Source organism: Crocodylus siamensis, chromosome 3 (genome assembly GCF_052110815.1).
Source record: "Crocodylus siamensis isolate JL-2025a chromosome 3, ASM5211081v1, whole genome shotgun sequence".
In the NCBI taxonomy this organism is placed as follows: Eukaryota; Metazoa; Chordata; order Crocodylia; family Crocodylidae; genus Crocodylus; species Crocodylus siamensis.
In genome coordinates this window covers 113,044,161-113,070,676 of record NC_143397.1, presented here as the reverse complement: position 1 = coordinate 113,070,676, position 26,516 = coordinate 113,044,161, and the positions used below count along the sequence as shown (strand labels likewise).

Here is a 26,516-nt window from a genome sequence, read left to right as displayed (position 1 = left end):
GGATTCTGTGGCATCAAGGAGAGGCTCTAAGATCAGAAAAAAATTGTTCAAGAAGGAAAAAATATTTCCAAATGCCTAAATTGGGCATTTAGATTGACTTAATCAGGGTTAAGTCGATGTAAATGTAACACCTGTGCAAGTTCTCTGGGGTAAAACTTGTTTGTCACTTCATTTATGTGCAGAAGTGAGCGTTACAGTCTAAGCTGGGGTGTTCCTAGATTCCACTGCAATGCCAATACATTAGCCTCACAAAGGGAAACACTTCCTTTAGCTTGATGGCATTTGCCTGTCTGATAACTGTCTATGGATCAAAGAACAGGTTTAAACCTTGTCTGAGCCCTGCCTGTCCTGCTTACAGTTTAACATGTCGACACTATGAAAGTCTTCTCCCAAACAGATGTAACCCTGGTGGTATGCAGCTGGTATCCTCTCTTCAGTTGAATGGATGTCAGCAGGTGTATGTACACCGTGGGAACATGACTGCCTAGCTGCAGGCCAGCTCACCTCCTTTCCCTGCAGAGAAGAGCAGAGACCAGGGACACCCAGTGATACTTAGCTACTTATAGGTTTAATTATACAATATTATATAAAACTTCTAAATACACACACATGCTGTTTACAAACACAGTTTTACAACGACAATAAGTCTTGTCAACCCCCAACTCAGGCATAGGCCTTGATCCTCTGTGGCCTTCTGGTAAGTGTGCAGCCCTGTCCTTGACCTGACCCTCCAGGCAGCAGGCATGCGAACACTCAGTGATAAAACACAGGTTATACAGAAAATCAATGAAGGAAAATCTGGCAGTGATGGGACAATAGCAGAACATGCAGTGATATTACATCAAATGGGATACCAATACATAATGATAACCAATACAATGAATTCAGGTAGAGTCAGGATCATGCTAGCAGGCTTAAGAGAGCAGTTTACAATCCTCTCATAATGCAACATTAAAGATACAATTTTACACTGAAAATCCCAACAACATGAGGAACCAAAACACAACAATGGCACAGCAGCTGTGGCCCAAGAAGAAATGGCAGCCAGGGAAGGAGCCCACTACCTTAAAGGAACACCATCATCCTCCCTAGACCATGACCAGGAGGGGCTCCGTAACCATGGAAATCACCCTTAACAAATGGGGGCTCTAGGTTCCTTTCTACTCCCAAAGGGGAGTCATCCCCACTCCTTGACTGGGGCTTCCCTTTGATCACCTGAATGGGGAAGGGTCCCTCCTCCCCTGTGGATATCCTCTTCCCAGGTAACTCACAACTCCCAGCAGTTATTGATGGGCTGGGCTTATCTCTATCTGTGAGATGGATGCAAGATGTTCTCCCTTGCTAGGGTGGTCGACCAGTCCACTGCCGTTTGCTACAGCTATCATGCCTGTCAGCCTTCTCTCAGCCCTGTGCACCAATCCATGCACTGAGGGCTCCTGCCTCAAGCAGGGTTGGGGACCCATGTTGCCTCTTGCAGCCATGGCATCCCATCAGCTCTGCCCAGGTCTGTGCCCCATGCCCTGCTCTATGCACCCAAGGGGTGCCTGCCTTGTGCAGGGATGGAGACCCGTGCTGCCTCATGCAGCTGCAGTGATCCCTTCAGCTACACAGCCCTGTACACTGATCTGTGCACCAAGAGCTTTTCCTCATGCAGAGTTGGGGACCCGTGATGCCTTGTGCAGCCATGGAGGTCCCTTCAGCTCTACAGCCCTTTGCACCAATCCATGCACTGGGGGCTTCTGCCTTGTGCAGCATTGGGGACCCATACTGCCTCATGCAGCTGTGGCGGTCCCTTCAGCTCTACAGCCCTTTGCGCTGATCTGTGAACCAAGGGCTCCTGCCTCATGCAGGGTTGGGGACCTGCACTGCCTCATGCAGACGCTGAGGTCGCAACTGCCCTCCAAACCCTCCACGCACTGACCTGTGCACTGTTGCTATGCTCTTCCCATGGCGGCTGGGATGCGCCTGCCCTCAGTTTCTCCCTTGCCAGAGGCGTCCTTAGGTCACTTCTGGGGCAACGGCTCCACCCCCCGCTGGTCAACACTACTGCCTCTTCTGCAGCCTTCATCTTCATTATTCCTCATTGAAGCCATGCATGGGCTTTTTATCCCTTCTGGAGGCTCTTTCCCCATGTTGGAAACAAACCAATGGGGTTAGTTTCCCCTCGGGTCCTCTTCTTCACCTCACCCCTGGGTCAGGGCAGGGCAAGCCTTCTTCCTTCCTTCTCCTGATTGGTGGGGAAGGGAAATGCCCCCACCAATTGGCCTGAGCCATCTGGCTCAAGCCATCAAGCTGGGCTGCCACCAGCCAGCCTGCCACTGAAAAAAAAGCAAACAGTGGATGGGAGTTGTTGGACAGGGCAGGGAAGAGCGGGAAGCATAAAGAATATCTAGGATTTGATTAGAATGAAAGGCCCTAGTGTGGGGAAATGGGTATAGGATGCTAAACAAGCCCTGGCATGAGGAGGTTTTACAAGGATTTTTGGGATTAGACCAGGTGGGAGGGTGGCACACCGAGTGCTTGTGGCAGGGGATGGAGTTCCTAGTAAATGCAATAAGATAGATGCTTGGTAGCGATAAGTACTGTCCCCATGAAAATCACCTAAAAAACCCCTATCAGGTGCTAAGCAAGCACATTTGGAAGGACAAATAAAAGATGCAGGAGGAAGGAGCAAAATTATACCCCTGTTCCTGACCCTTTCTCTCTTTTTTTAAGTTTTTTGCTGAGATTTGATTTTCTGTCTCTCTTTCTTTCACCCTGGGCAACTCACACTCAATTAAACAATGTAGTCTTGGACCACACTTCCCAGGCAGATCAAGTTCTACCTTGTTCTTGTTTATTATTAATAAACTGCTTTTACTTGACACAGTAACAAAAGCTGCACTCAGCAGAGAAATTTACAAAGATGTATAAAATGAAAATTCAGGCACTTGCAAACTTTTAGGACAAATGCAAATATGACCTCTAGTGAAAGTTGCATAATTCCCTGTGTGCTGAACTAAATATAGATTGAATGATGTTATCTAAAAATCCTTTTCATCCTTTCCCCTCTCTACCCAAGTTTCCAAAAGAGCGCACTTTGCCAGACTGTCTAATTGAGCAACCCTCTGTGAGCCATGCAGGCTGACCATACCTGGGGTGATTTAATGTGATGATCTCACCTACCTTCAGGAAAGCTTTGAGTTAAATGGAGCTACTTCAGTACTGAGCTGTCAGCTTTCTTGAAAATTAGGGCATCTTTAATATCCAGAGCTAATGGGTTAGGTCCTTAAACTGTAACTGAGTTTATGATTTCTTCCAGTGCATCATGCTGATTTATAGCATCCCAGGGTTTTCCCCATGGAATATGTATATGGATGCTACTCCTGGCTTGATGGGTGCCTACCTCATCTCTTCTTTCCCAGCAACTATGAATATAAATACTGCCTACATGAGTGAATATTGGCTCACCGTCATTTGGTCCCCTTAGCAGGCATACAACATGTGGTGTGTCTATCACATACAACTTATAGTTTCATAGTTTCTAGGCTCGGAAGGGACCTGAGAAGATCATCTAGTCCGACCCCCTGCCATAGCAGGAAAGAGTACTGGGGTCAAATGACCCCAGCAAGGTGTACATCTAGCCTCCTCTTAAAGACCCCCAGGGTAGGAGCCAGCACCACTTCTCTTGGAAGCTGGTTCCAGACCCTAGCTGCCCTGACTGTGAAGTAGCGCCTCCTGATATCTAACCTAAACCTACCCTCTGCCAGCTTGTGACCGTTATTCCTGGTCACTCCTGGCGGTGCTCGGGGGAACAGTGACTCCCCCAATGCCTGCTGATCCCCCCTGACTAGTTTATAACAGGACACTAGATCGCCCCTCAGCCTTCTCTTTTGGAGGCTGAACAGGTTCAGGTCCCGTAGCCTCTCCTCATAGGGCCTGCCCTGTTGTCCCCTGATCATACGAGTGGCCCTCCTCTGGACCCTCTCCATGCTGTCCACATCCCTCTTGAAGTGTGGCGCCCAGAACTGGACACAATACTCCAGCTGCGGCCTGACCAGTGCTGCATAGAGGGGGAGGATCACCTCTTTGGACCTGCTCGAGATGCATCTGTGGATGCATGCCAAGGTGCGGTTGGCCTTCCTGACTGCATCCCCACACTGCTGGCCCATGTTCATCTTGGAGTCAATGATGACTCCAAGATCCTTTTCCACCTCCGTGCTCACAAGAGGGGAGTTCCCCAGCCTGTAGGTATGGTGCCAGTTGTTCCTCCCCAGGTGCATCACTTTGCACTTGTCTGTGTTGAAACCCATCCTATTCTCGACCGCCCACCCTTGTAACCTGTCTAGGTCTGATTGAAGCCTGTTGCATCCTTCCAGTGTGCCTACGTCCCCCCACATCTTAGTGTCATCAGCAAATTTGAACAGGGTGTTTTTTACCCCTTCGTCCAAATCACTGATGAAATGTTGAACAGTGCGGGCCCGAGGACCGAGCCCTGGGGGACCCCACTGCCCACGTCCCTCCAGGTTGAGAAGGACCCATCCACTACCACCCTCTGGGTGCGGCCCTCCAGCCAGTTGGCGACCCATTTGACTGTCTGGGTGTCTACACCACAGCCACCCAGTTTCTTAATGAGAACGGGGTGAGAGACAGTGTCAAAAGCCTTCCAGAAGTCCAGGAAGACTATGTCCACTGCTACCCCTGCATCTAATGATCTGGTGATCTGATCGTAAAAGGCCACCAGGTTGGTCTGACAGGACCTGGCACTGATGAACCCGTGTTGGTTGCCCCTAAGCATGCAGTCCCCTGCTGGCCCCTTCTGGATGTGTGCCAGCATAATTGTCTCAATCAGCTTGCCTAGGATTGAGGTAAGACTAACCGGCCTATAGTTTCCCGGGTCCTTCTTCCTGCCTTTTTTGAAGATGGGGACCACGTTGGCCCTCTTCCAGTCCTCCGGTACCTCACCAGAGCACCACGAGTTCTTGTAAAGCCGTGCCAGGGGTCTTGCAATGACCTCGGCCAGTTCCTTTAGAACTCTAGGGTGGAGATGATCCGGGCCGGCTGACTTAAATACGTCCGACCCCTCCAGAAGCTCCCTAACTAAATCCTCGCTAACCCATGGCCCAGGTGTGCCTCCCCCAGGGTCCGAGGAGAGCCCAGCAGGGAGGTGGCTGTTCTGGTCCCTACTTAGGAAGACGGAGGCAAAGAAATCGTTGAACATGTTAGCTTTGCCGTCTGGTGTGACGACCAAGTTTCCCATCGCGTCCTGCAAGGGTCCCACATTACCCAGGACCTTCTTTTTACCCTCTATGTATTTAAAAAAGGACTTCTTATTGTCCTTAATCTGGGAAGCTAGCCCCAGTTCCATCTCTACCTTGGCCTTCCTAACTACCCCACTACATCCCGGAGCAACTACAGAATAGCCCTCCCTGGTGATGACCCCTTCTTTCCATTGGGTGTAAGCCTCCTTTTTAGGAGACATTAGGAGACATTCCCGGATGCTTTTGGTGAGCCACGGAGGCTTGTGTGCTCTCCTGCTCCCTTTGATCCTCTGCAGTGTACTGGCCTGTACAAAACTGTTCAGATTGCTTTTGCAAAGATTACCCCCATAAGACCCCCTCTACTGTGCTGCTTTCTGCCAGTGCATTCCCAGCATGAAAGGAGATTTTCTGGCAAAATATCCCCACCAATATTTTCATTGTTGCATTTATAATTTGTAATGTGGTAATAGGCCATTGCTCCATGGTATGAACATATAGCAAAAACATGATCTTTACCTTTTCTAGTAAGAGCTTGCTCAAATCACTCAGTGAATGGATGCAGTGAGAGCCCAGGAATCTGGTTTCGGTTTCAACATGTCCTTTTGGGATGAAATGCAGAAATGAGTCTACACTATGCCACACAACACCAGAAAGTGAAGAATACTTTCTCTAATTGACAGCACTTAAGAGTAGAAACATATTTTCACACTCCTGTGGTTTTCCTATGGGACAGTGAGTGGTCATTAGCAGACATCCTGTTACACAATATTTTATAATAAAACTGTTTTCAGTCACCTCCAAGACTGTGCTACTTTTAAGTGTCAAAACAACCAGCCAAAATCAATCATGGCTTCTGGTGACCTCAGTGGGAAAGGGAACTTCTTATTTTAATACTACTACTGAAATTATCACAGTGAACAATGCAAGTGTCACAATTCAGTACAATTAAAGCATTATAGAAAGGAGGTAATGAACTATGACTAGAAGAGCGATATATAAAACATATGCACTAATAATTTAATGATTCACCAAATATGTGACCCATGATAACCACAAGCATCAGTAACACTAGAAATAACAGTCTACAATCAGCAACTTTAATGGCACCATATTTTCAGTCAGGAACTAGACAAATTCAGCAGGATAGGGCAGGGCACAATCTGTTAGAGCACAGAGCAAAAGAAGAAAGGTGTTTTCCCTCTTATGGCAGCTCTTCAAGTGTTAAAAGACTGCTGTCATGTTACCTCTTAAGTGCCTTTTCTGCAAGCTGGACATGCCTAGCTCCTTCAGCCTTCCCTAAGAAAAATCAGGTCCAAAATTTTGGAGACAGTGGGTGTGTCTAGCTGTGTAATTTTGCCAGCTTAAATTTACTGCACAGTAAGCAGGAATAGGCTGGCATCTACACATGCAGGCATTAAAGCACATTAACTCTGTGTGTGGACTGACTTCAGACTAAAGTTAGCCCCAAGTCAGTCCACACACACAGTGTTACTGTGCAGTATGTTACACATGCATTTTTGTTTCACTATGAACAATGTGCTTGTTGTCAGCAGAATTCATAATCTCAACAGGAAGATGTCAACAGAGGTAGCAGTCATTTTGGTAGAAGGGGGAAAAAAATCTAAAGCACCTGTTAAGTGAAATTAAACAAGAGGAAATGATTTAAGAGTATCCCTTTTCAGTTTTTATTTTATCAAAAATGGCATTTTCTTTTTCCCTTTTTATGAGGGAGGTTTTTCAAAGTTGTTCTTTTATCAGGGAAGTTGTATAGTGGGAAAATGTAATTTACTTGCAGGTACCTACATGTTATGTTATATTATAGAGGGGGAGCTGTGGAAACTTTGAATGTCCTTTGAAAATACAGCAGGGAGTTGTGGTTTTGTGCCTTTTGAATAAAGAATAGGGCATAGCATCATGTCCCTGGATTGCACCAATGTGGTTGAGTGTCATGGTCGCATCCCAGCTCCTGCCATTGCTCCAGCTGGGGAGTAATCCATGTCAGTCCTATACCTAATACAGGTTCCTCCCCTCTCTGAATGGGGTCATCTGTGCTCTCTCATTGTGAGAGCCTCACCTGCTCTCTGCCCAGCTATGCAGGAAAGATAGCATTGGCCGTGTAAAAATGAGTGCCCCCTGGGTTACTACCAACAGTCTGAATTCCTTGTATGGGAGAAAAGGAAAGTGCTTTACCCCTGTTCCTTTGAGTAGGTAACAATTTCTTCATGTTTTGAGAGCATGAGTGTTCAACAATATTAGAACATTTTTTGCATCAGAAAATGCCATTTTCCATAACTTTAGGGTTGTTGGTTGTAGCCATGTTGGTCTAAGGACTTAGGCAGACAAGGTTCTTTGGATAGATGTGATATCTTTTATTAGACCAGCTAAATAATTGGGGGAAGAAGGAATGTAGAACTGGCACATTTTTCAGCATAAGAAGGGGATGCAGAATTCTGTATGAGCCTGATCTTGAAAATTTTTGCCACATGGGCAGTCCAAGGACATACAAATAATTTACTATGTGATAAAGAGGGCAGCTGATTCTGTCCTGAGATAAGTGAAGGCTAAATAATAGAATTTTACCCCTTTTCTCTCTCCCCATGGGGTAAAATTATATACATAGGTTATTACTGCAGAACAGCTGCTGAGAATTAAAACAATGCTCCTTTTGTCCACCAGTAATTTATATATGTACTAGTGAATAACCCATCAAGAATGATGGGGGGGGCAGGCCATAGGCGGGGATGGAGCACTGTGTGCCACCACACCACACCACTGCTTCCTCCCAGGAGCTGAGGGTAGGGGGGGAGCTTGCACACAGCTGCCACTGGCAGCCACTGGCCCATGCTGCCACTGCTCCATGTCTGGCTGGGTGCCGCGCCCCCCCCCCCCACACCCGGCCCTGTGCTCCACCCACCCACTCTTGCCCCGTGCTGCTGCCATTCCACATCCAGCCACCTCCTCCCAGAAGCAAGCGGGGAGGGGGGAAGCTTGCCCTGCCATCCCCTCCATCCCCCTCTGCCAGCACCCTGCACTGCCACCACCTCCGAGTGGTGACCTCTCCCCTCCCCTGACTCTGCTCCTTGGAGATGGCTGCAGCATAACATGGTAGTGGTTCAGCGCTGGCCTTACCCCCCTGCTCTGTCCCCTCCTTCCCCACTTTCATGGAGGTGCTCCACTGAGTGTGTCTGTCTGTGCAGAGAACTCTGATTAGTTGTTTCAGTAAGCATTGTGATTGACTGCCGAGACAGCCAATCAGAGTGCTCCAAGGCTGTTACAGGCAGACAGACAGATGGACTAAGCCCTTTACATATATAGAATTTATAGCCCTTCTCGCTTATGCATGATCAGACCCTGAGCGCTGAGGTAAGTTGACTCTGGAATAACCTGAGAGAAAATCACAAATTAACCCTTCATAAAGCTCAGTTGTTTTTGTAATTCATGCTCAAAATATTTTGCTTTTGTAGTCATCATAGAAAATTAAGTTTAGAAAGGACCTCAGAAGGTCATCTAGTCCAACCCCCAGCTCAAAGCAGGACTGTCCCCAACTATATTATCCCATCCAAGGTTTTGTCTAGCTGGGGCTAAAAAACCTCCAAGGGTAGAAATTCCACAACCTTTCTGGGTAACCTCTTCTAGTGCTTTACTACCCTCCTAGTGAGAAAGTTCTTCTTAATATCTAACCTAAACTTCCCTTGCTGCAACTTGAGACTGTTGTTTTTTGTTCTGTCATCTGCCACCACTGGCACCACTGGTAGGTCTATCCTTTTTGGAACCACCCTTCAGGTAGTTGAAGGCTGCTATTATATCCCCCCTCAGTCTTCTCTTCTCCAGACTAAATAAGCCCAGTTTGCTCAGCCTGCCCTCATAAGTCATGTGCCTCAACCCCCTAATTATTTTCATTGCTCTCCACTGGACTCTTCCAAATTTGTCTACCTCCTTTCTGTAGTGGGGCACAATACTTCAGACGTGGCCTCACCAGTGCTGAATCCAGGGGAATAATCACTTCCCACGATCTGCTGGCAATGCACGGACTAATGCAGCCCAACATGACAATAGCCTTCTTGGCAACAAGGGCACACTCTTGCTTCATATTCAGCTTATTGTCCACTGTAACCCCCAGGTCCTTTTCTGCAGAGCAGCTGCTTACCCATTTGGTTCCCAGACTGTATCGGTACATGGGATTGTTCCATCCTAACTGCAGGACTTTGGACTTGTCCTTATTGAATCTCATCAGATTTATTTTTGTCCAGACCTCCAGTTTGTCTAGGTTTCTCTGAGTCTTAACCCCACCATCCAGCATATCTACTACTCCCCACAGTTTTCCACCATCTGGAAACTTGCTAAGGTTGCACTCTATCCTATCTTTTAGGTCGTTGATGAAAATATTGAAAAAAACTGGCCTGAGGACCAACCTCTGGGGCACTCCACTTGGTATTGGCTGCCAACTAGACATCAAACCATTGACTACTACCCTCTGATCCCAATGATCCAGCCAGTTTTGTATCCACCTTACAGATCATTCATCCAACGTGTATGTCATTGGCTTGCTTGTGAGAATCTTGTGGGAGACCATATCAAAAGCCTTGCTAAAGTTAAGGTATATCAGGTCCACTGTTCTCCCCACATTCACAGAGCCATTCATCTTATCATAGAAGGCAATCAGGTTGGTCAGGGATACCTTGACCTTGGTGAATCTATGCTGACTGTTCCTAATCAGCTTTTGTCCTCCTTGAAACTCTGTCAGGAGTTAAATAGCAATTTTACCCAAGACTTACACCACCCTGGAGATATGTTGGCTGCTTACAGATGTGAAAACCCCCCAGGACTTTAAGTTCAGCACAGCCCTGCACCAAGCACAGCACATGCCCAGCAGAGGCATCACATTAGACCTGGCTCTCCCAATGTCTGTATAAATTGCGTGCTTCACCGGAGCTTTTTGGTGCTTGTCTAATAGCTGGTTGAATCAGCCTTAGATAAAAGCACCAAAAAGCCCCACTGAAGCACGTTATCTATATAGACACTGGGGCACCAGGTCAAATTAAGATGCTTCCCCTTCCAGTAAAGCACTGAGTTTTTTCATATCTTTCAGTAGCCTTTGCTTTGTTTTATGAGCTTAAAATACATTAGTTTAAAGACTGAATGTTTTCTATGATGTCCTTGTAAATACCGAGGGAAGTATCAAGGTGGTATTTTCTCTGTATTGATCAGCAGAATGTAAGATCTATCAGTTCTTCTTTCTACAAAGACTGGATGACTGATTTTCTTCATGCAGTCTTTCCAGTAACAAAGTACTGATACATTCTGAATTAGAGCCCAAGTGTGGCTGTGCCTCTCAGCCCATGAATGGACGCCACTGTACTGCCTCTAGGGCAGAGTCTGATTCCAGGAGACAGCTGGGCTCCTGGTTGTTACTATGCTCTGTAACAGTGCTAGAGCTGCTTTAATGTGTAGATTTCAATGACAAGTGGCTGGTAGGTGGGTGTTGGGGTATAACCTTGGGTCTCCTTATCTCCTGTCCCTCCCTGCCCTTATCCACATATCTAGGTTGGGGGTTCTGTCTTGGATGCTGAACTAGCCCCCATTACTATAATATCTGAGAGCTTCCCCATTTTAAAACATGGCTGTTCTCCAGAAACCTCTGTGAAACAATGAACTGATCCTCAAAGGTACTGACATGGGCTTAAGCGACTTGCCTATGGTCATATAGACAGGTTGTAGTGGAGCAGAAACCTATGATTAGATCTCACAGATCCCAGACTAGAACCCAAACCACTTGATATTGCAGAGAGCGGGAAGTACCTTTATCTGTGCCTGCCATGAATACTTAGATCATATGATCTTTTCAGCAGGGACTATCTCTCATTATATGTATATGATGCTTCTAATACAGCTGAACCCCAATCTCAGCAAAAGCATAAATGTAGTAATAGGGGTAGAGCACCCTGATCTTTGAGACACCAAACTGAGTTGATATCAACTGCACTTATATGATCTTTTTTAGATTAGCAGTTAAAAGTTACTAGCTTTTTTTTAAATCCAGTATAGCAGTGGTTCCCAATCTGTGGTATGTGTACCACCATTGGTACACAGTCAACCTGTCAGTGGTATGCATTAACACATTTGTTATAATGCCTTTACATTACAAAAATTTGCTGGTGGTACTAAAGGTTGAACTGAAATATTTTATGGTGGTACTTAAGGTTGTTTTAAATTGGTGGCACCCAATCTGTCAGAGTTTGGGAACTGCTGCAACATAGTAACTGCTATAGTATATTACATTACATGCTCTTGTATCATCCATCACAAGCTGTAAAAAGGCACCGATAATTTGATGTAAATTTTTTGGGAAAATAAGAACTTGACACAATACTGCTCAATAAACTTAACTTCTCTCAGCCTTCTAGAAACAACCTGAAACACAATTTCTTGTCTATGACACAAGTATTGAGACTGGCAGCACAGGTCTTGAATGATCAAGATAACTTCCTGAGTCTTTTACATCCACTAAAAAAATCAGCCAGGTTGTCTGAGTGACTTTTACTTTCCCTAGAGAAGCACCGTCATCTGGGAAATTTCACTCCTGCCCCTGAAAAGGGAAAGTTACAACAGAACATAAAAGAAAGGAGGGTGATATAAAGTCAAGAAAGCACTCCATTTCTTAAGAAGAAATATAGCTTTTAATTTAATTCTGGAAAATACATTTTGCCCAATACTGGTGTTTATTAACCATCCCTGTGGCATGTAGCTTCACCTTCACAACCCCCTTCTCCCTCCCCCCTCCCAAAAAAAAAAAAAGAAAGAAAAAGTCTGTGATCAAGTCAGGAAAATGATTTTTGCAGCAGCATTCTGGATTGACATAAATTGGGCAGGACTGCATTTGTCAAAGCTAGGAGAAGGGTATTGCAGGAATCAAAATATGAGACAATGACAACCTAGACAGAAGTGTTACCTGTATGGACAGATAGAAGAGGTCTTATCTTAAAAAATGTTATGCAGACAGAATCTGAAATACTGAAAAGTAACCTTGGTCTGAAAATTCCAGAGAGATGTTGCAGTCACAATGATAATCATGCTCTGGGGCTAAGTGTCATGCAGGATGCGGAGGTCACTAACATGGCTTGTGGGGGGGGGGAAGAAATGCTGGGCTTTAACCATGTTAAGCTTGAGTCAATGGCAAAACAATGCTTGAGAGATTTTAGTGGGGACAGATTTTCATGTAGACAGAAGGGGATGGATGTGGAGTATAGAAAGGGATCTGAGACTTGCCAATTTAAAGGCAGTAGTTGAATTTGTGTTGCCAGATGAACTTAATCTAGAGATTAAGTTTAAAGGAGAAGGGAGAGGAAGAGCCAAGTGTCCATACACTGTGTGTGTGGAAGCTGTCTCGTAATCCCATGCCTAAGGGTTTTTGCTGGTCCATTGTTGCAGTGAGGACTCCATTTTTTCCTTTCCACTGGCTCCTGGTTTGTTTTTCTTCCCCCATCTTCTTCAAAAGCTTTGGGCTATTGGCTACAGTTAAGACTGGGGTTTTTTGATGAGGGTGCCAATTTGGGGTCAGGAAGAAGTTTTCCCCTTCAGCCAGATTGATATAAACTGTGAGAGTTCTTGCCTTCCTATGTAACATGGCTTACGGTCCTTTTCCTAGGATTTTCCAAAGATCCATTAATAACCAATTTCCCTGTTGTTGTAGTAGCAGGTCTTTGATAGTGCTCTCATCTCTCTTACTTTTATCTATGGTACATTAGAGTGCTGTTGGTGTTTTGGGTATTGTGTCTTGTTTGTAAGGCACATAAGAGGCCATTTTCAAAATTTCTTGTGTAAATATTTGTTTGTGAATGCAGGGGCCTGGACTTGATTGCCCCCAAACCCCTTCCAGTCTTGTGTACCAATGTTTCTAAGATGTTTTACTGAAGCTGCAATTCAAGGATGAGTCAAGAAGAGATAATATGTTTTAAAAGGGATTATCTCACATCTCATATTTGTCAAGACAAAAGTCTGCCTTGGAAGAGAAATGCACATAGAAATGTTACATGTTGTATTATTATACTGTGTCTGGCACAAAACCAGTATACTAAAGTCATTCACCTGGAGATGGAATCATTGAGTAAATTGCATAAAGCAGGCATGCAGTTTAGGCCTGATTAGTTAAGGTGCCATAACCCACATGTAGATGGGGTACTGCACCTTAACACTAGGTCAGCTGTGCTGTCTGCCGCAGAACCCATGGGGCCCAACGTTACGACCCAGCACTGGACAGAAGGAAAAGCAGTGGGTGCTTTTGCAGCTCCTGGTGTCTCTTCTGCTCTGGGGCAGAGGAGTGGGATTGCTGGCAAGGCAACGCAGACCTTGCAGCAGCAGGATGCCTCACTGCCGTCCCAAAATTCAGGTGCCCTTAGAAGCCAGCGCTGCATCTCCCACCAAGACAGCACGCAGGTTGGGACTGCACCAAGCCTGTCTTGAGCCCAGCCTGCCCGGGCTGAACCCAGAGGAACCCCCAGGAGTGTCCAGTGGGCAGGAAGCTGGGTGTTTATCCAGTACAGAGGTGGCTGGAGCTGGGAAAGCCACACCAGGAGTTGCTGTCAGACGTATTCCCAGCCCGCCTGAGGGCTCTTGAATCCTGGGCCAGCAGCAAGGCATCCTGCTGCTGCAGGGGCTGCATTGCCTCTGTCTGGGGCAGGAGAGACGCCAGCAGCTGCAAAAGCACCACCACTTTTCCTTTCGGCCATCACTGCTCTCATGTGATGGGGAGGGAGGAACAGGGGGAGTGGATTAGAGCTGGGCGGGGGCGGGGGGGGGAAGCTGTCCAGGGTGCTGAGCAAGGTAGGCTGTAAAGCTGCATTAAGGCACCGTAATGAGCATTGGGGTAAGGTGCAATATGTTTAGGCACATGTAAATTCATGTATAGACATACCCACTATTTCCATAGTTGAGCACCATTCTAGATCTGGGGGAATGGCGATTTTTTTTTCCAGTTCTGTGCCTTACCAAAAAAAAAATTAGAGGCTGAGAAGAAATCAGTTTGGAACAAAACAAAATCAAATTGATTAAAAATAATCCTGGTCTCTTTTAAAGGAAAATTTCATTTTAAAAAAGTGAAAAAGTTTTATGTAAAATACGTTGAAAAAAAATGTTTCACATTTCAAAATGAAGCATTATATTCTGAAAAAATAAAAACAAAATATTTCTATGTATTTTCATTCCCCTCCATTCCATTATTTCTTCAAAAGGATTCCACACAAAGATATTAATTTGGTTGCCAGCCATTTTTTAAAAGAAGGTATTGAGAAATTATTGGCCAGCTGTAATCCTGGGTCATATCTGGCAGATGGCCATGTGGTTTATTTCTTTCTCCCATACATACTTCACAATAACCAGAAACCTTTTCTCCCCCTACCTTCCTGTTTCTTTTCCCTCTGCATTTCATGCCACAAGATTTTTTTTTCTATGTGGTACCTTGTGATTGTTATTGTTAACTGCATTTCTGTTGGCTGAAAAGGAGATGGAGCTAAATCAAATAATGGTTAATAGGTAGTTACCGTGCAAATGCCTGCCTGTTAACAATGGTACAGAATCCTGATTCCATATAATAGTGTTTGGAGTCAACGGGATGGAAGTGCTCACTGACTTTGAAACTCAAGCTCCTGGTGGGTAGGAAATAGAGTGGTAGTAGTTCCAGCAGTAGAGTTTTATGGTGGTGAACTGAAAACCTAACAGTGAACTTCTTTGATGTCTCATAACTGCCCACAAGAGAATTTGAGTTTTCTATCTCTTCTTTATATAAAAATGTTTGATTCACACAATGAGAAAAAATCTTTAAAAACAGGTTTTATACTGGAATTGTGAACCATCAGCTACAGTGTGATGTGCAACAAAGCAACTGTGTTCCATGATGCAATCACTTACCACATACAGGGCACATCTACAGGTTTATTAATGCACAGTACCTACTGTGCATAAAATGTAGTACTTGTATAATCAAGTACTAAATAAATGTTCAGTAGGCTGCCGTAGTGTGCGTTAGTGTGATCGCACACTTTATGTGTGATGCTTAATGTGCAGTAGACTAAGACTACCGTGAATTAGGGTATTAGTATAGTTTTTGCTGTGCACATTAAAGTGCAGTAGAATTAGTCTACTGTGCATTAAACATCTTGTGTAGATGTGCCCACAGTCCAGCTATTCACATCACTGTATCACTGACTTCATCTGTAATCTAGAGATAATTGTACTTTCCTTTCTTTTGAAAAGACATTGACATCTAGAGTTTGGAAGTGCCATATACAAAAAAAATCTATTGTTATTGTCTTCTCCTTTGGCTGGCAAGCCAAACATTATGGATGCATTGTACTGTGGATTAAGAAGTGACATGTGCCTGTGACTCTCTAGGAGGAGTTAAAGTAGCAGAAAAAACAATTCTCATGTAGCAAAATGAATCACTCTCTCTTCAGTGCAGTCTGCTCCAATTAACAGAATTTCTCTTCCACACCCAAGTCCACTTGAGGCAACAACTTTCCTAACTAAAGAATAATTTATCTTAAATATCTTCATTTCCATGAAATGTCAGTGAATTTGAATGAAGGATTTTATAATGGTGTTTGGTATCAAATGGCCATAATATAATGAGACAAATGTCCCAAATGCACACAGAATGGGGTTGGCATTTGAAATTAACTGGACTCCAAGATTTCTTTTAGCCTATTGTATTAATCTTTTCAGCCTGTCACTGAAAACTTTGTGGTGGCAGGGAGAAAAAGCAGGAAAACTTTTCTTGAATTAAAGTGTTTAGCAGATTCTTATCGAGACCTGTAATACTTCAGAGTCAAGGGTTTGTCACAGAATGGAGAGGAATTGTTGGCATTACAGGTAAATTACTCTGGCTTTTCATAATGGGAGAAATAAAAAGCAAATCATGAAAAGAGCATCTGAGGTATGCCTATTCAGCAGCACTGTACTAATGATACCAAGAAAATATTGAGTACTGTGTACCAGTGTAATCCTTTGATCTCTCTGAAATCCCATGTAATTTTCTTTTCAAAAACACTTATTCTTGCAAAGTGTTTTTCTGGCCTTTACAGAGGTTCAGGGTACTTAGTTACCTGTGGTTCTGATATATTGAATGTAATCTTAATTGCTTTCAGTGCTTTAATTAGAATATTGGTGCAATTGAAGTAAGAAGCATAAGAACATTTTTACAAAAAATTACTTTTAGAGCAGACTGACAAGTCATTCTGTAGAAAATCTAACCCCCTAACCTTCTTTTCATAAAGCACCTCCTTAATTTGGCTAAATTGAAATGATTGCAAGCAGGCAAGAATGGCTTAAGGGTATTTTGGTAATGTAGGTATATATGTAACTGTTTTAGTTTAAATGCTTTTTTGATACCGCTACAGACTGAAAAGTGATTAAGCTCTTATGCAAGGAAGACTAATGCTTGAAAACTTATTGGAAGATGTAAACAGAGACAAGAAATTGGGAATGCTGATGTAAAAAAGGTTGTGCTTGAGATAAGCCAAACTTAGAACTTTGAATCTAAAACCTTTCCATGAGATGCCAGTGCTGGCCATGGTCATAGTTGCCATAGGGTACTACTGGTACCCCAGTCTGATTCAATCTTGTGGATCTTACATTCCTTTATTAAATGTTAGTATTCTTTAATAAAATAACCATAGAATAAGGTTCTGTTGCCCATATAAAACCTGAGTTTTATGGCTTGAATTATCAGTGGGAGTAGAAAATCTCAGATATCCATTTTACCTGGAAGCTTAAGGATGTTTTAGCACACACAGCATGAATCGGATTTCCGTATTTCTGTGAATCCAAGATAAGTCCTCCACCCACCCCCAGTCAACAAGGGGGGAAAAATGCCTATCTTAGGTTTGACTAATGGCCTGGGACAGGTGGTGGTTTAGTGGCAGGGTGGCTTATGTGGCCGGTAACAGGGAATGTGGGGGAGATTGCAAAGAGGGGGAAGGAGCATGAGGCTTCTTTTCAGCTCCAGATCTGGCCCCACCTTCAGGCCCAGAGCTGTCACCACTGCTTCTACCTGACTGGGCTGGCTCAGGGCCAGCACCAGGGCTGCCATTGCTGATTGCCCCAAAGCCAAAGCTACTGCGAAAAGTAAGTGGTGGGCAGGCAGCAGATGATAGGAGGAGCATAGAGCAGGAGGGGCAGGCAGAGGCATCAGGTACAAGCAGAAAGGGGCAAGCATGGGCAAAGAGAGGGCAAGGGACAGGAGGCACATACTATGGAGGTAAATGGCAGGGTAGATTGGAGGCAAGTGGCAGGGAGGTCAGGTATTAGGGGGAGATAGGCAGGGCAGCATGGAGGCAGGTACAGGCACAAGGGGTAGGGAGAAGGGCATAGTGGGGGCAGGAGGGCATACACAGTCATGGAGGAAGGCAAGGGGCAGGGGTCTGGCCCCTTTCCCTCCACTGCTCTTTTCCCGGACACAGTTGTTGGGGGATGAATTTAGGATGACCCTTTAATGATTACATTCTATACAAGGAAGGTTAAAATAAATTTATAATTTATTATAAATAGAATTTAATTATCACAGGGTCATCGTAAATTCAAAGTTGTCTTGGATTCAGGTAAATACAGAATACATAATACTGCCAAAGCTTTTTGTGACCATTGAGTCTGTAGCTTCCAACAGGGCATACTTTGGGCTGAAAAGTCTCTCTGTATAATTTGTGATTAAAGAACAGTAGTGAAATACACAATCTCTTCCACTTGGAAAATCTAAAACTTCATCATTTGCAGCCAAGTCACCCGTGCATTTGTTTTGGGGGTTCTGTTAGTTTGTTGTTTCCCTGTTTGTTAATTATTTTCCTTGTGAATTTTTGTATCTGCCTGGACCTGTGATTCAAAATAAAGTCTTATGCTAGGACTGTAGACTGGGTAGGACTTGCTAGATCACCAAGTCCAGTCCATGTAGTCACAGACAACTATGTAATAGACATTAAATCCAAAATCTTCCACAAAAAGCTCCATTCTGCTCCCTTTTGACCCCTGTTCAGAGTGCAAGCTAGAAATACCCCTTTGTCCCAGTCACAAGTTTAGAATCTTTTGTACAGGAAAAAAGCACTCCAAAACTACAGTGTGTCTCAAGAAGAGACAAGGAAGGTGTGTTGCTGTTAAATCTAGAACAGACTCTGTGGTGTTCTGGTACAGAACATCCTGATACAGTGCTCTCAGGTCTTCTCAGCTGAATGTGTAGGCCTGTAGGGCCAGATTTAAAAATGTTTAGTTCTGGTCTAATTCAGTGGGAAAAAACTCATTGGCTTTCACTGAAGCAAAGCAAAGCTGAGAGGGAATCATATGAAATGCCATTCAAAAGTGTTAAAGGTCTAAAAAAAATGCTTGCTTCATCCTGGTCAGTGGCCTAACCATCAGCGCAATAGATGGCACCTAAGCAGGAGTTTTCTTTTATAGCATTTTTTTCTCCTTGCAGAAGGAATAGGAACTAGCTTATAACTATCCTTATGTCACAGGAGTATGAAGTAGAGTTCTATTTCCATGGCATCTCAGTTTTTTTGACATCAGTACTGACATGACATTTGAAAATGAGCTCTTATGTAAAGGTTCATGATTATTTAACGCTATGCCCTGTGGTGAGCCAGGATCCTTGTAAGAACAAATGTCAACATTTGATGATCTTCTTCCCTCCTTCTCCTCCCACCCCCACCATACTCCCAGCACACCACTGTTCTGTTTGATGAATGTCTTGACAGTCTCTTCTTTCCTCTTGCAGTATGGGATAAAGAAGAAGGAAGAAAGGGAAGCTGAGGCCCAGGCTGCACTGGAGGCAAATGCTGAAGGAAGTCTGACACGTCCAAAGAAGGCCATACCTCCAGGCTGTGGAGATGAAGAGGAAGAGGAAGAGGAAAGCATTCTTGACACAGTCATCAAATATCTACCTGGGCCTCTTCAAGACATGTTTAAGAAGTAATGATTGCAGACTGTCAGACTGTCATGAACAGTAAAGCAATGGATTTCTCATTGTAAAATGGGAATTTACAATCTTGCCACACACATCACGCAACCCTATCTTCCTTTCTTTTCACGCACTATAATTCCCTTTCCTGACCTCTCCAGGCCCTCTCCTTCCAGATTCCATCCCATTCCTATTTTGTATATAGTCACATCCAGTAGATGCCTCTGAATGGATGTAAAGATTAATGAGCTGCAGTCTACACAACTTTTATTATAAGCCATAGTACTATGTATGTTAAATAAGGCAACTGTACATTAAGCAGAGAAAAGGAACAGTTTCACGTTTGTTTCCATCAAAAGCAGGAAGGAGCATTCACTATGAGTGAACAGTGGCTTTTTTGTTTTCTTTAATTATTATTATTATTATTATTATTATTATTATTATTATATGAGATTCGATTGGGCCACCTGGTTGTTCATTGTGGAGTGCATCTCTCATAACAAGGGATGTCTTCATCCTCAATGCAACACACGTTTTCTGTTTCATCCCATAATCCTCATAAATAAGAGATAATTTGGAAATTGAACCATGTGTAATTCCTCCCTTTAACACTGTTCTCAAAGTTGTAGAAGGTCTGAACCTTCTGCACTCACTGTTGATAGTAGATATCAAAAGCCTCAGAATCTAAGCAAGACTCATGTTGCTTTGGGAATAGCCATATAAGTACAAGTGAGACCAGATCTTAGTCTGAAAGGTGCTGTAACCAGATCGAAACCAAACTGGTTCTGTAGTATTTTGGTACAGAACATTCCAGCCCAGGGGTGTGAAACACCCATGACTGAACAGATCGATTAACCAACCTTCCTCTTTTTGCAAAGTTGTGTGTACTAATGCCATACCCAGCCCTGTTTCCAGGAATTATATTTTGTCCTCAGTAAGTGTTGTAAATATGTACTGTTCCCCTTAAGGATGTGGGAGAGAGGTGTGATTTTAGAGTTGGAGAAGAGAACCAGGAGGGAGAAACTCCTGAGTTCTACTACTCTTTCTCATGCTAATTCCCCCATGACCTTGGGTAAATTACTTAATCTTTATGCCCAAGCTTCTCCAGCTGGCAATTGGAGATAATGATACTTACCTACCTCACAAGAGTGTTGTGAGGATCAGTTGGATAATGCTTGTAAGGTGCTGCTCAGGAGCTAAGTATTATTATAACACTCTGTGGCACCACTGGGTGCTTGCACTTTACTTAGTGCTGTCCTACCAATTTCTTTAAAACATCAGGCTCTGATTTAGAAGGTCTCCCAACCCAGTGTTGTAAGTACTGAAGTACTGTACTGGAACAGCCATTTCCCCAAGGAGATGCTGCCTTACGTAAATGTGCACAATCTGATTTATAAAATGCTTCTCATATACCTGATCTGTTTTTTTGGAGAACTGAACTTCATGTCTTACAGCTCTGTGGTCACAGTCAATATGGACATCTAAAGCTTCATCCTTAAAGTGGTAGCTTTGTTTGATGTTCTTTTTGCGAGATATCAATATGAATCTGAACCAGAGACCATGGAAGTTAATGGGACTCTTTCAATTGGTTTCAATGACCTTTAGGATCAGGCCTAATGTGAATTTAGTTTGCACCAACTCTATTCACATTGGGTAGCATAGGATACTTCTCAATGGGCACATCTACATGTGACGTCACATCACCGTAACAATGCGCTACAGTGACATAGCATCTGCGGGGCTGTACACGTGACTAGCAGCTACTTCATTGTAGCAATGTGCTCCCCGCTTATAGCATGCCACTACAGCGAAGTAGCTGCTAAAAATGACTGTGCACAGCGCACACTGTGCTGTTACTGCACTGTGATTTACTACTTCCAAAAGGAAGTACTAAATCATAATGCAGAAACAATGTCACCATAGACATTGTAACAACAGATGTAACAATGTCGCCATAGACACCTAGATGTGCCCAAATGGTCTTACTAATTTTAGTGTATCTGATCATTGTGTGAGTGAGTGATGGAAGTAGAAATAGGCACATTGTGTGAGGATTCACCCCCAAAAATCATCCTTAGCCCAAAAGACTCTGTAGTGCACTGTATCATACTGTAGGTTCCACCAAGAAGATACCATTCTGTGGGCTTTTTTTGGCCCATCCTTGCCTTATCAATCATTTGCCTGATTTCCTCCATTAGCTATCAGCCTGTTCTGCCACTTTTTTCCTTGGAAGCTGCATTCCTAAAACATGTACAGCACTTACTGCCTTTCCCCTTCTCTTTTTTTGTTATTCTGTGTTAGGTTTTTCGGGAATTTTCTTGTGGAGACTGACTGTCCCGCTTTATACCAGCTTATTGAATTCCATCATTTTTCTCAAACAAGCCATTGCCTAGTTGTACTAACATCAGTATCTTCACTGCATGGTCTCTCTTCTGATCATACTAAGCAAGTTACAAATGGGGTTGCTTTTTAATAAATATTCCATTTGATTTTTGAGTTGACCTATTAAGAGAATGAAATTTTGCAGAAAGAATGATAAAGTAGATAGAGCAAGGGAACAGCTCATCTAGCAAAATTCATAAAGCCTAAAAAACCATTAGAATTGTGGAGCCTTCCAGCTCAGCTCTCTCAATAGAAAATGGAATCGTTCATCAGTTGTTCTTCCACTGAAGTCACCAGGCTGCTTGCCACTGAGTTCAGTGGGAACAAGTATAGGCCCAAGATATTTATGTTTTAATTCTTTTGATAAAGAAACCTGATAGGAAGAATATGCTGTCTGTGAGTTACTTATTGGCCAGTGGCTCTAAGAGGAAAAAGACTGTATGCACTGACAAGATTTGCCTCAAATAACTTTTGTATCTTGATTAAGTTATGGGCCAGAAACAAAGCCTTTTTCAAAGGGGTTCTCCACTTGCAAAGTGCCTAACACAGTTTGAACAAAGGTGAAATGGGCACATCCCCATCTTGAATCACCAACGTAGTCCGCAACACCTTCAGCTAATTAACACTACAGAAAAGGGTGAGGGGAACTGGGAAAACTCCACACAAAGCACTGGTCAGATGTCAAAGCACTCAAACTAGACCAAAGAGAAACATGGTTCATTGTTTGGATTCTGAATATCTCTTTGTGTTTCCATGACATCACTTTATTTGTATCATCAATATGTTCAATCTCAGGTAAATGAGGTCATCTGGTTTTGACTGATTTTTCATTAGACAGAAAGGTGGGCAGCTATTTGTTGCTGTCCTTTCTTCTGCACAACTCCAGGGCCTTTCTGTTTAACAAAAAAAAATCAAAAGGCCTCCACTCTTTGGAGGGCAAATAATTTAGTTTGACATTGACTTTCATGAACTTACATCTATCTTAGAGAAAGCCATATGAAATCAGACTGCAATATTAATTATGAATGATACTCTCTGTTAAAAAAAAGAGAGACTAGATCATGTACTAAATCACTTTGGAGTTTCTCTGTCTATGTTTCTAGTACTATTGTTAGCTTAGTCCTCCCCCTTTCCTTTGTCAAAGAAAGATCATATCAATGCTGCTGAATACATCTCTTGGACAAGCTTACTGCGCTAGCATAAATGTTGTTAGAAGCCAGTTGTTGTGACCTCAATGTAATGTCCTCTGTATATGAAATGTGTCTGTATCTGTTTTATTCTGTGTTATCAAGATAATGTTTTGTGTGCTAAGTCAGTAAAATGTTTCAGTAACTGTCTTTTGAAAAATTGCTTGTTTTCACAGACATACACAAACATACCCAAAAGGTAGCACCCTTCCTAGATGGTGCATTTTCTAATAGAAATGCTCCCACACTGTCTCCAACATGCATGCAGTACCTTCCAAGCAGCCAAAAGATGATTTACAGTAGAGGTTTCGTGAATATACATTTAGTTTGTAATTTGCCTGGTACCTTTTCCTGCATGATGTGGGTAACTGATATAATGCTCTTTTAAATGGAATCACAGCCAATAAAAAAAATAAAGTGATTTCATACATTTTTTGCAATGCTTTCCTGTGAAATTCCTATTATGCTGAACTGAGAAATGAAAATGCAGGGTACATACAGCTCTAAGTACAAATAAAATGACAATAAAATCACTTAGAAACGTGAACTTCAATATAGACACAAGTGTGGAATTCTTCAGTTGGGCGAGACAGCATTTAGGACAGAGTTTTCCAAACAACTGGCTAAACTCTGCTCTCCTGGAGCAAGGCATGAATTGTTTATTGGTGTCAAGAGTTAAGCCAAAGCAGACCATGTTTGAAACTCTTGCAAGTTACTGGGTAGAGGATAGGAAATAGTAGATTTACTTCAATTTAAAATAGGGCTTTTCCCCCCATTTAACATGGGTAAAAAGAAACCTCATCTTGTGGCTGTGCCCACTACTATGACTTGGGGGTGGAAGGGAAGCTCCAGGGAAGCGTGGAGGAGATCATGTGGTGTGGAGAAGGGAACTGTGGGGGAGACCATGGGGTGTATCCCTGGGGAGTGTGGAGATTGTGTAGCAGAAAGGGAGCTGCTGTGACTCCAGCTCCAGCTCCAAATAGGCTGGAACCAGGGCCAAAACTACTGCCACCATTGATGCCTGGCTGGGACTGGAGTCACTGTGTGCTCCATGCCCTGGGCTAGTGCCAGAGCTGGAGCCAAGTCACCACACAGGGTAAGCAGCAGCACTGGGGAGCAGACAGTATGGGGAGCAAATGGCTGGGGGTCAGTCATTGGGTGGGGGCAGGCAAGTGGTATCTGGGCAATTGGTGGCGGGGCAAGAGGCAGGGTTCAGGCTGCTGGCCTCCCTGCTGCTGCTTTCTCTGTGGCAGAAGGTGGGAGGGGGGAGGGGAGATTAAATTAAGATGACCCTCCAATAATTAGATTCTATACATGAAAAATTATAACAATTTTATAATTTTCTGTGTATAGAAATTAATTATTGGGGGGTTGTCTTAAATTCAATGTCATCTTGGATTCAGGTACTAAGATAGAAGGTGTGGAGAGTTCACCTTAGAGCTGAGTTTGGGGGTTGTGTTGTTAAGTCATTTTTGTGTAAGAAAGGGGGGAAGAGAACAATACATAACATAGAGCCTCAAGAGCCCCATGTTTTCAGAAAACCCATTCATGAATGGAAGACTCTTTGTGTTTTCTTCTCTGACACTCTAAAAGAAGCAAAATCCTTTTGTAAGCTTAAAAGAGCAATGTAAGTGGTCAATTATTTTGGCAGGGATTCTGGCTTATTGTTTCAAAAGCATCACAGTGATAAATTGATTCAATCTGTTTTGGGGTTTTTTTCCACTCTTAAAAGCACACTTTGTCAAATATAAGCATCCTCCAGGGGAAAAGCAGCAGAAAGAACTTTACCGGGTGGCTGTTACTAATTGTTTAAAAGCAGTGTAGGCAAGTAGGTACCTATTTCAAAATATTGGGTCAAATTCATCCCACGTATATCCTCCTGCTGGTGAGGAAGCTGAGGAGGCGATCACCTGAGACCTAAGTATATTTTCTCTATCTTGGTACTAGAAGGTGTCCCTTTACCAGACAGAGAGAAAAGAAACTTTGCAAGGGTTTCTCTACATACAGAAGTTGTATTAGTTTAATTTAAATGCATTCATAATCAGTTAAGTTGAATAGGTGTAATTTGTGTGAACACATACCCATGCATTGAATAGTGCTCCTAATTGTAAAACTGGCCATTGTAAATTAGTGTGATACAAGCCAGGTTTAAATCAGTATAATGGTGTCCAGACATAAAGCAGCACTGTCTAATGGGACCCCTCTGCCCTGTTACTGAAGAGGAGAGAGCCAGAAAGCAATGAAGCACATTTAAGAAGACTCTGGCATACCTACTTTAGGCCAAGCCCCAGAACACCGTAGGAATTGCTATCAGGCTCCATAGCCCTGTGAAGAGCTGCAGGCCAACTCCATGATGTTATAGGAGCCTCTGGAAACTTAGAGACTCTGGAAGAAACTACTGCTCGTACCCCGGTACTTGGAGTACAGCCAGACCACAGGCCCGGGAACTAGAGTATGAGAGGCCAAGGGCTTTACTAGGCTTACAGAAGGACCTTTGCAGAGCCTACAGAAAAGGAAGTCATGCTGGAAGCTTTACGCTGAAGGTAAGTGATCCATGTTGCATGTGTGTTTATGTTGCAGTTTTAAATCTGTGAGGCCTCGGAGTGGCTAGAGGTAGAAGGAAGCACTGTGGGTACCTAGGGAAGATGGTGCTGTAAAACTGCTGTGAACTGTGAAAGAGAGAAGTCTGAACTCAGTGGGGCTGTAGCCAGGCCTGAAGACTGTAGAGAAACTCTCTGGGGCTGTGTAAGGCCCAAGGATTGTGAGGAGGAACTTGAGAGCCCAGAGGACAGTGAGGAGGGCAGTAGCTAGGCCTGTGGATTCCTTGGGGGCTATCACCATGCTCAGAGCAAGAGAAAATGAGAAAGCAGAGGTGTTAGATGCTACAGGATCTGGCAGGTCATGGCAGGATGGGCTTGTGATACACTAAAGTAGTTTAAAACCATACCACAACTCTTTAAATACAAGCGGGTGAATTGTTCTGAAGCACCTGACTCAGGCAGTCAGGCCTAGCTGCTCAAGTTTAGTGATTTCAGCGCGAGTTGGGATCCTAAATACCTTCTGAAGCGCTTAGTCTTAGGGACCCTTAACTTCCAATGAGTGCTAGATTCCTAAGTCAGAAGAGGTATGTCTGCCCTAACATAATGCAGTGCCATGCAGAGGTGGGTTGTATTTTTAATTAATAAAGTATAAAATATCAAATAATCTGTGTGCACAATATCAAAATAAACAAACACAACCATCACCTACACCCATCAAATGTTTTACATAAACATAAAACACAATCATCTTGTATCTCCTCTTTGCAACAAATTTTCTTCAAACTCGTATTCTCGTTATTTCATTTACAACATATAGTGCCATGCAGAGGTACCCAAGAGAGCTCAGATACCAATGGCACTTGAGCAGCATGAGTGTGGCACTCCAGCTGAGCTATTTATATTTTGCTTTTCAGCTGAGCTAATTAGCTGTGCTAAAGTATCTCAGAGGTTTCCAGTGCCCAAACTAGTTTGTTTGTTTAGATCTAATGGGGATGTCAAACACTACCTTACATCACATATGTGTCCCCTTAAGGATTTTTTTGAATATTTTAGGTTAGACCTTAGTTTTACCTCATACGTCAAAAATCAGATGGTAACTGAGAGCAGAATTGCTTCTCTCCTTTAAGAGTATGAATCCCAGTCTGTTTCTATGTGAATGAGAGACCATACTGGTGTCCACTTTGCCAGGTGATTTCTCCAGAGATTATTGACCTAGGACAGGGATTTCTCT

General features: G+C 43.5%; 1 protein-coding gene across 2 annotated transcripts in view; it reads left to right on the top strand.

Annotated features, from left to right (window-relative positions):
• The window catches only part of CPLX1 (complexin 1), a 250,568-nt gene extending 227,646 nt beyond the window's left edge, over positions 1 to 22,922 (top strand). For both annotated transcript variants that reach the window (XM_090039030.1, XM_090039031.1), the window contains one exon: positions 18,994 to 22,922. In XM_090039030.1, coding sequence (XP_089895156.1) covers positions 18,994 to 19,191 — 198 coding nt within the window. In that variant the 3' untranslated portion in view covers positions 19,192 to 22,922. The remainder of the gene's footprint in view (positions 1 to 18,993) is intronic.
• Positions 22,923 to 26,516: the final 3,594 nt, after the last annotated feature.